General features: G+C 35.7%; 1 protein-coding gene across 1 annotated transcript in view; it reads left to right on the top strand.

The window, feature by feature from the left end:
• Nucleotides 1–12,493, top strand: part of Agbl4 (AGBL carboxypeptidase 4) — a 1,006,503-nt gene that overhangs the window by 414,585 nt on the left and 579,425 nt on the right. The window contains exon 4 of the mRNA XM_048351274.1: nucleotides 3,502–3,596. Within this exon, the coding sequence (XP_048207231.1) occupies nucleotides 3,502–3,596 (95 nt within the window). The remainder of the gene's footprint in view (nucleotides 1–3,501; nucleotides 3,597–12,493) is intronic.

Below are 12,493 nucleotides of genomic sequence, written 5' to 3'. Positions count from 1 at the left end.
TAAAACACAGCCTTCTATCTTATCGACAGCTTGTAAAAGACAGACAATAAAGCTAATAATTCAGGGGTCCCGATGTAGAGTGAAATGAGTATAATTTTCCATCCTGGTTCTACACTTGGAAGAATGTATCCCTAGGCAATTTACTTATTTCTATTTCTACTATTTCACTGGCCTATTTTTTTCTGACTCCACTCTACCTCTGAAAGTTTCCACAACTTCCCAAAGGAACACCTCTAATTGAGACCAAGCATTCAAATCTTAACAATAGTGATACAGTCTTTTTCTTGTATATGTGCTTACTCTTAAACATAAATTATTAATATTTTCAGTGTTTGAAACTGAAACAGGAGTTATGTGCCAATGGTTCAGGCCTGTACTTAGGAGAATGAGAGCTGACGATCATGGTCCAAAGCTAGCCCAGGTAAGTAAAAGTTCAAAGCCAGCCCAGTCAGGAAAGTCTGTGAGCCTCTTCTCTCCAATTAACTACCAAAAAGCCAGAAGTGGAGCTCAAGTAGTTGAGCTCCAGGAGTTTGGAACAAAAAAGCAGTGGGACAGCGCCCCGAGCTCAGAATTGAAACCCTAGTACAAATACAGAAATTAAACTAAAAGCTGATACTGATTTATATTTTTTCAGTTGTTTTTGTTTTATAAGCCATATGAATTAATTGTGTAAATTTCCATTTTTAAAATATATTTTTTGGGGGGGAATTGAACATTGAAGTTTTCTTTTCTTTTTTTAAAATTTTTATTATCAAACTGATGTACAGAGAGGTTACAGTTTCATACGTTAGGCATTGGATACCTTTCTTGTACTGTTTGTTACCTCGTCCCTCATTCCCCGCTCCCACCACCCCCTTTCCCTTCCCCCCCATGAGTTGTTCAATTCATTTACACCAAACAGTTTTGCAAGTATTGCTTTTGTAGTTGTTTATCTTTTTTTACCCTGTGTCTCTCTATTTTGTTATTCCCTTTCAATATCCTAGTTCAAATACCAGTATACATGGTTTCCAATATACTCAGATAAGATTACAGAGATAGTGTAGGTACAACCACAGGAAGGGGATACAAGAAGATCATCAATAATAGAAGCTACAGTTACACATATCATGTTGAAAGTAGTTAAAACAGTGATATAACAATTGTTTCCATAACATGGAGTTCATTTCACTTAGCATCATCTTATGTGTTCATAAGGGTATAGTTATTGGGCTCTTGTGATCCTCTGCTGTGACTTGCCTAAACCTGTGCTCCTATGAAGGAGACCATAGAGTCCATATTTCTTTGGGTCTGGCTCACTTCACTTAGTATAATTTTTTCTAAGTCCTTCCATTTCCTTACAAATGGGGCAATGTCAATCTTTCTGATAGAGGCATAAAATTCCATTGTGTATATGTACCACATTTTCCTGATCCATTTGTCCACTGAGGGGCATCTGGGTTGGTTCCATATTTTAGCTATGACAAATTGTGCTGTGATGAACATCGTTGTGCTGGTGGCTTTAGTGTGATTTTGTTTGGTGGGAATGTAAACTGGTTTAGCCACTCTGGCAAGCAGTATGGAGATGCCTCAGAAGGCTAAACATAGAGCAGCCCCCCTTTTGGGTATCTATCCAAAAGACCATTTTAAAAATTTCATTTCACTTCATTATTGTATTTTTTACTTGATTATATATTACCCTGATTTCAAAAGTGAAAATAAAATGCCTTGTACAACTAATCCTCTGCTTATGTCTTCACTTTTGGTTTCTAGTTATCCAAGATCTGTAAAAAATTTCTGCAAAGAATAATGTAGTAAGTAATTTAGGCTTGTTCGCTATCAGGTCTCTGCCATAATTGTTCAGTTCTACTGTGAATGGGTCAAAACCTGTCCAAGTAAACAAATATGGCCTTACTTAAAAAAAACAGACAACAATCAGGGTTTGGCCCCTACTCTAAAGGAAATATTTGACTTTATGTCACTGTATTCTGTGAATATAGTGTGTGCCACAAGCTTTGAAGTGTAGCGGTGAATTGGTGGCTTAGTGGTAGAGTGCTTGCCTAACAAGTATAAAGCCCTGGGTTCCATTCCTCAGTAAGGCATAAACAGAAAAAGCCAGAAGTGGCGCTGTGGCTCAAGTGGTAGAATGCTAGCCTTGAGCAAAAGAAGCTCAGGGACAGTGCCCAGGCCCTGAGTTAAAGCCCCAGGACTGGCAAAAACAAAACAAAACAAACAAACAAAAAAAACCCACATCTAATTTTAAATACTCTGTAATTTCCATCATGACCCCAGTTCCTAGGGCCAAATTCTATCATTTAACAGTTTAACACTTTGGGGGCTTGGGGAGGGGGCTTTTTAGTAAGAAAAAAGGGCAAGTCACTTAGCTTTAATTAACTTTAATTTCCTCATTGTGGACAATTAGGCAAAACATAAAACAGTGCTTATGAATGGGGTAAATAGTATTGCATGTTTTAAATGCCTAAGAAAATGTTTAAGCACATAGTAGGATGATAATAATCAATAGATGGTCCATTTTAACTTTCACTTCTTTATTCCAGCTTCACATTTATACATTTTTTATTAAATTTTTCCTCAATTGATCATTTATGTAAATCCTGAAAGCACCATAGAATTCAGGATCACTGAAAACCGATTTGCTACTTGTGGAATATCAGAAGAAAACAGAAGGATTATGTCCTGTGAGGTTCAAAGATCATTTGTTCCCTGGATATTGATTTTCATAAATCAGACAGTAGCCAAGACCCTGGGAGAAGCAATTGAACTGACAAGTGGCAGGTCTAGATTATTAATAATGGAACAGCCTCAGACTTTCTTGATGACTTAATTTAATGACAGAAAACGGGTCGTAAGCTGAAATGCCTGGGGTTGGAGTCAATAACTGGGTCCCTGAGAAGAAAATACATGTTATTCCTAGGAGCTTATTTCAGAGAGCATGACATGATTGGTCCAAATACAAGGAATGAGGAAATGTTCTTATTTTATCTTTTTAATAAAAAAGATTTACCATTGTATTTCTCTTCTACCCTTACTTAGGTAAACAGCTTTGGTTAGAAATATGTAATTTTGCAAGCTTAATCTGAGCAATGATAAGGATCATAGGCATCTTACCTTTATTTTTTATCAGAACCCCATGAAATATGTCTTGCTATTATTGTTTTTAATATGAGAATCAAATTCATGACAAGTCATGCAATTCAAATACAGAAATGTCTAGTAGCTTGACAAGGTCATTCAACTCCAAAGAGTTGTGAATAAAACTTGTATTTTTAGTTTCCAGGTTCCAGGGTTTCAAAGCTAATGATGAAAGCCAATCATACAGAATATGATCTCTGTACTGTTGGTTAGCTGGCACAAAACATAATCCATTTAGCACTGCTTATCCTAATTATACTATTGGCATCTAGTCCTGTGGATACCTTTAACTTGCTTATTATTTTCTTTCTTGATTGCCAGGGAGTGGCAATTTGCATAGCCTTCTGGTGACTATCTCTCTTTCTGTTTCAGAGGGTCATTTTCAACATTGTTAACTTCAGTAAAACAAAGAGTCTTTATAGAGATGGGATGGCCCCTGTGGTGAAATCTACCAGCAGACCAAAATGGTAAGTGACCACAGAATAGATTTCCTTTATGATTAGAAATTATTACCCAGGACTCAAATTTATCCTTTGTATTGCTGGGGCCCAGCATCATTTTCATTGAAAGTGTAAACATGTTTCTGGATGACCATTTTCTAGAATCTTGCTACCATTCTTCAAGAATATCAGGAATATGGTTCCATGTTTGGAACAATCAATATTCTATTTTTAATGCATTTACAATCTGATACTTTATAAAATCCTATGCTGGCTGTTTGTCTTTAATAATAATATCTTTGAAAGAATAATTAAAGTGATGTAGATTTTCCTTTTGCCTAACTAGAATATATAGCAACATGAGAAGACACTTTTTATGGTGTTTTTCATACATATATTTTTATGGATATTAAGATGTGATTTGTCCTATCACTATACTGACTGAGGAGGAAAAGAGTCAACCTTATTACTTACTAGTGATGATGATAACACTAGTAATAATAACTGTTCCACTTCTGAAACCTCATTCTTTTTCCCATGATATGACTATTTTTATTATAAAGATGATGTACAGATTGGTTACTGTTTCATAAGTCAGGTAATGAATACATTCCTTTTCTTTTTCCCAGTTTTTCTCTCCCTTCCTTGCCCACAGTTGTACAGTTCATTTTCAACATAATCTACTGAGTAGCACTACTGCATTTGTTCACCTTTTGTTCCCCCATTTCTGTGCCCCTTCTTGCCCTACCCCCCACAAAGACAGAACAAATAAGACAAGAACAGAAAAACCCTCTTCTTTCCATTTCCTGGAATTCATTTAAATAAGTATTATATGATAAGTATTATAGAGGCACAGAGACATTGTGCCTTGGTGTTCCTCCCCTAAGAGTATCCTCCGTTGGTCTCCCTATGTGTGGATGCCTAGAGTCCTATATAATTTATTATATCCCAGTGCATTTCAGCTCTAGCTTCTGCATATGAGGGAAAACTTGTCCTATTGGTCTTTATGAGCTTAAGACCTCATTCTTTAGCAGAGGCTACAATATTTTTGTTACTACTTTTCATACTTTTCTAAGATAGAGGCTAAGTGTCACATATTACAGATGAAAATCTTGAGGCTATTAAGTAGTAAGGGGAGAGGAGAGTCTGTATTATTTATATTAAAATTGTTATATTAAAATTGTTTTTTTCAACCAATTCATCCCTTTCTCCATACATTCATTTATTTATTCAACAATTGTTTATTGAATGCAACAAAATGAGACTTTTAAGAAAATAGAAACCAAGTATTATTCATCTATAACACAGTAGGTGTTAAGTGAATGTTTGTTGAATTGTGCTGAATTCCTTATGAAAATACATGCAATGTGCCTGGCACTTGCTAAGTGCTCAATAAATGTCATCTATTATTAATAGTATTGTGTAAAACATTGTACAAATGCAAGGAATTGTTAATATTATTCTTGCTTTGATCCCTGTTCAAATTTTAATGACTAGTGAGTAGATAGTCTCAAAATGTCTGTATTTATAGAAAACTAGCAATTCATAAATATTGAATTGTGCTTTTATCTACAATGATACTTGGAAATTTTCTATAAATGCTAGACAGAGAAATTCAGGTTTATAAAAGTATAGGCATGTGATGATGATAATGAAAACTGTTTATTAAAAGGTTAAAAATATCTCCCTGGGCATGTATTTTGCTATGCTGGCTGCATTAAATCAACAACTACTTTATTTTCTCTACAATGCTTTCTGACAATAGGGTCTAGGCAAGAGATATACTTTTGCTCTAAACTTCTAAATCCAACCCAAACAGACACTAATAGCTCCACCTTCTTAATTAATAGGAATAGGTATAAATGAGAATTTCAAATGAATGAACGGGTATCACTATTGATATTCTCATGTGAGCTTTCAAAATAACAGTATACTTTTTTCCAGGTTCTATATGGGATCTTATACAGCAACAATAATTACCATCCTCATGTCTCAAGTATTATTAGCTCTCTTTTTACCTCTCTCTTATGTGTCTCTTGGGGTCTCCATCTTTCTGCTTTTGAAGATCTTTCAACCTTAATTATTTCATTTTTATTCCCCTCCCTCCCCCAATAGACTAACACTTAGGTCTTCTCTGTCATAACTCTTGATATGATTTTAAGGAATCCTTGTATTTGCATTATAATGCCTTAGACTTAAGTTAGTGCCTATATCCTGTGTGGGCAGGCTGGCCACAAGAGCTGTTATTCAGTCATTAAGCTTCTCTAATGATCTGGAAGAGCCTCACATTGCAGAACTGTGTTTGTGGTAGTTTTACTAACTAGTTAGTTATAAAGTACCATATAACTATTTTTTTCCTAATTTTAACTACTTATACCATGGGAACAGAGATGCTTACATCCTCTTTCCTCTAGGCAAAAGTTGAGATACTTGGTTTTTCCCCACAGGACTTGATTGAGCATTTTCATGGGTCATGTGCTGTGCTAAACATTGTTGATTCAGTATGAATAGCTCATAAAATGGAACTTTTGTTTCATCAATTTTACTAGCTTTTCTCCATGAGTCATAATTGTTACTTTCAATACTACTTATTTACTCTGAGCATCACTCCTGACCCGCTGGTTTTCACTCCTTAGGACTTTCACCCCTTTCCTGTGCCATTTACCTGTACTGGATGGAACCTGTTGCCTTATGTTTCAGGGCTAGACCAAAAAGTCACTATGATTATTTGACTCTCAGACTATTAGATTTTACTGGCTCTAAGAGTCCATCACAATTTGGAGTATGCAGCAATGGCCTAACTCAAGCCTGACAAATACCTTTTAAATCCCCAAATTAGAATATCTTATCCAATCTTGTCCTAATTCCTTTTCCTAGTACCAAGGCAACCATTGGAACAAAAACAAAAATGTCTGATAATTTTTGTGTCCAGGGCTTTGTTTCCTTTGACAAAATAAAATAGGTCATGGAAAAACTTCTACCACAGGATAAACAATTTTAATTGCTGGTATTTATCTACAGCAAATTAAGAGGATAGTATTTTTTCACCTTTTCAAGGTAAACCATTCTTCATGTCTTTCATAGAAGGTTATAACTGATCCTAAGGCCTTCAGGTCCTAACACAGGTCTGGTAATCGGCTAGTTGTAGAAAACAATTTTTTTTTAAAAGACAGAACTGAAAAGCCATTATGCAGATATATGATCACTTAAGGCTGTTCTACCTTTAGGTCAAAATATCTATTGGCAAAAGAGAATCTAGGAATTTTGTAAATATTGGGCATGTTCATTGTAATTTTGTTTACCTATCAGACCTTTATTATTATGATTAGGACTCTATAGTATCAAGATTCTGGAAATATATATATATATATAATTATGATTAGGACTCTATAGTATCAAGATTCTGGAAATATATATGTATATATTGAGATCAGACTAATTCTTAGAAGTATTTTATTTTACTGTCTTTAAGGCAGTTGCCATTTCACACAGGACTTTATGAATATAATGCATCTTGATCAATGTCACTCCTTTCAACATTCTCACCTATTGCTCCAAAACTACCTTTTCCTTTGCCTTTTCATTTCTTAATTTTGTAGGATTTACAATGAATTGACTGGATTTCTCCCCTCTCCTCTCCATTTGTCTACCCTTCTCCCTTTGACCCCACTCATCCCTTTCAAGTACAAATTTCCTGGTGTCTATTCTGTTGAACTTTAACTTTGCCTTTCTAAGGAATTACACTATTTGAATTCTCCCTTGAATCTATCATATTACAGTCGATATCACCCAATGGATTTACTTATATGTTTCTATACAATTTATTTTTATTAAGTATCTAGTCTGTACTAGATCCTGGAGTGACAAATATAAATCTGATCGGATTCTATCTTTCTATCTCTGAAGTTCATTTATTTATTTATTTATTTACTCATTTATTTATGTATAGTGCTGGACCTGGGGCTTGAACTCAGGGCCTGGCTGCTGTCTTTGAGCTTCTTTTGCTCAAGGCTAGTGCTCTACCACTTGAGCCACAGCTCCACTTCTGGCTTTTTCTGAGTTGTTTGTAGGAGATAATAATCTCACAGATATTCCTGCGTAGGTTGGCTTTGAAAAATGATAATCCAATCTTAGTCTCCTGAGTAGCTAAAATTACATGTGTGAACCATCAGTGCCCAGTTACTATTTTATTATTTATTATATTGAAATGAAGGTAAAAATGTGGGACTACCCTTGTAATTCTAGCAGGTAGAGAGCAAGACAGTAGTAGGAAAAGAGAGGAGCAGGGAAGGAAGAAGAGAAAAAGAAAACGAAGAGGAGAGGAGAAAAGAGATAATTACTGCTAATTTCTCTCATTTTTTTTTATAAATGCCATGCATGGTGTCTAGAACTTAATGCCTGTTCATGAAAGTTTAATTTATTCTCAGGGCTGTTTTTTTTCTTTATTCTAGGATAAAAGAACTTAACAAGGGTTCTTGGGACATAAACAGATTACTTTTTGCTCTTCGGCTTATGATCAAGTATATTAGAAAAATGAAATGATCCCTCTTGAGTTCAGATATACTTTAATACTAGGGAGTTTGCAAAAAGCAAATAAGTAAGCTCATCAAATAGCACATTATAAAACTGCAGTCATTTAAAGATGAGGTAACTGAAATAGAAGGGATTATCTCCCACTCATTCTGGTGAGAAGAAAAGGAACAATTAAAATGAATAAATTAGTGAGAATATTATTTTTCTTTCAATATTTCCATTATATTTACTCTAATTACATGTTGAATAGAGTTTTTAGTGCAATTGAAACTCCAAGACAGAGCTTAAAAAGAGTAAACTGTGGACTATAAAGACAGCTCTTGCTGAGTGGAAGGGTTTTCTTGACAAAACAAAGAAGACAGGGCATTAAGTGTGGGAAACATGTGTAGCTCTGAGAGATGCAATGGAGATAAAGTCCCAGAAGCACTTACCTTTGTCAAGTCTTTCTTTCCAAACTGGATAATGTAAAAAGATGTTTTTATACACTGCCTTTTAAGATAGCATATTCACATGTATAGAAAGTGGTAAGAGTGTGGAGGAATGAGAGAAGCAAGTAACATCTTTGCTTTTATTGTTATTTTTAAATTATTTTTAGTAGTTGCATCAAAGATTTACCATTCAACTAGTCATTTCATAAGTACAATGAATCTTTATCAATATCACCCCTTTCATTCTCCCCCATCCCTTTCAACCTAATCCCTCCCTTCAAGAGAAGAAAGCAATATTTTTAATTTCTTATTGAACACCATCAAATTTCAGAATATGAAGGTGCCTTAAAGACCACCTGGTGATGAGGCTAGGATAGAGTGCTTGCTTAGCATGTGCCAGCCCTTGCATTCCATTTCTCAACACTGGACAAAAAGAATCACCTATTCCTAACAATGAATGAATGATACAAATGAGCCTCAAGTCTGGGAATATAGCTTAGTGATAGAATACTTTCCTAGCATTCCTGAAGCCCTCGCTTCCTAGCATCACAAATCAAACCAAACAAAAACAAGACCCATAGAGAAGTGATTTGCTTAGAGACCTGGAACAAGGTGAACAAAACACTGCCTCCAACATAGGTCTCAGCTAAGTTATTGGCCAAACAATAACTCCAAATTAAACCACTACATGGAGAACTTCAAACAGAAATTCTTACCCAGATATAAACACAGATGCTTATAATCAAGTATTGTTATGACTAGACAGTTGCTTAATATCTCTATGAAAAAAGAGAATTTAGTTGCTTGTCCAACAACTGAAATTTTCTTTCTCACTGTCTTTTTTTTTTTTTTTTGCCAGTCCTAGGGCTTGAACTCAGGGCCTGAGCACTACCCTGGCTTCCTTTTGCTCAAAGCTAGCACTCTACCACTTGAGCCACAGCACCACTTCCAGCTTTTTATGTTTATGGGGTGCTGAGGAATTGAACCCAGGGCTGCATGCATGCTAGGCAAGCACTCTCCCGCTAAGCCACATTCCCCGAGCCCCCCTCACTGAATTTTGTTGAGACTACTTTTCACCATGATCAGGCCTGGCTAGTTTCCCAGATTCTATGAGACTTCTAATAGCTCAAGTCTTCCCTGACCTAATGCTGTGGGAACAATCCCCAGTCAGTGTTGAGTCATCCTCACAGCAGAGCTGGTTACTCAGTCTGTCCTGCTCAGCAGATTTGTGTTCTTGTTTTTACCTTAAAGTCCTTAAAGGTCAGGACCAAACACTGGCATATCCCTTTGTGAATTTGAACAAGACACTCAAATGCTTATTCTGATCAGAGAAATTTTATGGTTGGTTCATCCCACTGACCCTGTCATCATCCTTTTTACTATGGCTATTTCTAGAGTTACAAAATTACTGAGAAATATGTCTGGAAGTAAATTGTTCTTACCCTTGTTCATTATATGTTTATTGAATGACTTGAGTGGACTCTTACTGAGTATCTCCTCCTCTAATTGCCAATGTGATGACATTAGAAGGTGAGGCCCCCAACAAAAGCTGTTAATTAAATATTTTTGAATGATTTTAGTAGATACTTCCTGAATACCTCCTCCCCTAATTATCAATATGGTAATGTTAGATGTGGCCTTTGGGAAAGTGATGAGGGTGGAGCCCTTATGCATGGGACCAATGCTTTTATTACAAAGACTCATTAGAGAGCTGCCTTGCCCCTTCCACTATGTGTGGATACAGCTAATAAGTACTATCTAGTTCTAGAGAATGAGCTCTTACCAGACATTGAATCTATCAACATTTTGATCTTAGCATCTAGAACTTTGAAAAATAATTTTCTGTTATTTATGAGATAACTAGTAAGGTTTTTCTTTTAAAAAAATCATTAATCATTAGTACACTAAGTGCTATAAAGAACATGTACACATTTTAAAGAGAAATTTAAATTTAAGAGAAGATTTTGTGATTGAGAAGGGAGGGCAATGGGGAATTTGAGGAAACCATTAGATATCTGTATAGAGGATGTAGTAGAAGTTGGTGTTTATCACAGAGGTAGGAAAGATGAGAAGTAATAATTAAGAAGAACTGAGTTTGAGATGAAGCAAAGATACATACTCATGGCTCCAGTTTTACACAGAGCCTCTGGAATATCCAGATAAGTTTCAAACTGACAGCTGAATATCAGGAGAGACATAAAGGAAAGGTGCAGAAATTTGCTTATACCACATATGGATGACAGTTCCTACCACCTCCAGGGATGCCATGTGAAGGGAGAAGAGATTCCTGCCTTTCATAGAAGTTCTAACAGGCATAATTATAGAGAAGATCATTAAATATTCAGCATAGTTTAAAAATAGATTAAAGAGATTTTAAATTTCTAAATATTAATCTCTTTGTGTATCTTAATCCTTTTGTTATTATAAACATTTATTCAAGTAGGTATCATGTACACTCTTGGCAGGGTTTTGGTATTCTTTATTTATTTGCACTGTTTTTAAGACTGGAAATATGAAGGGATTGAAAATGGTTAGCAGTAATGACTTGTTTTGCTTACACTTGCATTGCTTGGTGGTTATAAAAGAAAAGAATATGGGCTTTGTTAATATATGGATCTAGGGTTTATTTCTAATTCTACTCTCTCACTAAGGCAGACATGCTGCTTTGTATCTTTGAACTTTGGTTTTCTCATTTCAAAACTGCAGTTTATGATGAGAATAAAAAGGAGAAAACAATAATAAGAACAACAAAAGATCAATGTTGCAGGTAACAGTTTGTAAATACTTAGCAAATCCAGTTCTGTAAAGAATCCAGTTCTGGGGCTGGGGATATAGCCTAGTGGCAAGAGTGCCTGTCTCATATACATGAGGCCCTGGGTTCGATTCCCAACACCACATATACAGAAAATGGACAGAAGTGGTGCTGTGGCTCAAGTGGCAGAGTGCTAGCCTTGAGCAAAAAGAAGCCAGGCACAGTGCTCAGTCCCTGAGTCCAAGCCCCAGGACTGGCAAAAAAAAAAAAAAAAAAGGAATCCAGTTCTCATGTGATTAGTATTTTTATACTAACCTTTCATCATTTTTCAGGTACCAGCAGCTTCTCATGTGTGGGAGGCAAGCAGATTGTGAGAATCAAATGTGATTCTTGGTTTGTAACCATTGCAGCCTTATAGCAATAGAAAATCTGCCTGGGATGACCTCATGATTTATGGGAATATAATTTTATCATAAATGGTACACATCAAAGTTTTCTTGCTGTAAGTGAATTCTCAACTAATTGAATTCTATGAGCAATGTCAACTTGGTAATGAATTACAAAAGCCAATTTGGCAACTTCTCTCACTTTCTACACACAGAGAATGTATCCTATGTATCCTCACTAAGGTAAGTAGGGTCAGATTGAAGTCCCATGTTGGGGCTAGAGTGAAACTATGATCAATCTACCTGACTTCAATGGCTTCTTTGTCAAGTATTTGGACCTCGATATCAATTAAGCAAGCTAAATAGCATGTGTCTCTGCAGTTGAAGGCCTTTCCATTTTATTTATTTGAATTTTTTAATTTATTGATTAAATTTTGTTGACAAGGTGTTGTGCAAAAGGGGTACAGTTACATAACAGGGCAGTGAGTACATTTCTTGTGATATCTTACACCCTCGTTTTTCTTGAAAAATTTTAAAACATATTTTAAGTAGCTGTGCAAAGGAGTTACATTTAACAAAGCAGCTCATGAATATAATTCATCTTGATCAGTGTCACCCATTTCAACATTCATACCCACTCTTTCCAATCCTTCCCTTCCTTTACTTTTCTTAATTTGTAGTATATGCACTGAATTCTTGTCTGCATTCTCTGCTCCCCCTTCTCCAATTCATTCATCTACCCCACTCTCCTTGGTCCCCCACTATCTCATTTCCTGATGCTAATTTTGTTGGGCTTTGACTTTGCCTTTCTAAGAAATTACACTT

This window comes from Perognathus longimembris, chromosome 7 (assembly GCF_023159225.1).
Source record: "Perognathus longimembris pacificus isolate PPM17 chromosome 7, ASM2315922v1, whole genome shotgun sequence".
Lineage (NCBI taxonomy): Eukaryota > Metazoa > Chordata > Mammalia > Rodentia > Heteromyidae > Perognathus > Perognathus longimembris.
This window is presented reverse-complemented; position numbering and strand designations above follow the sequence as displayed.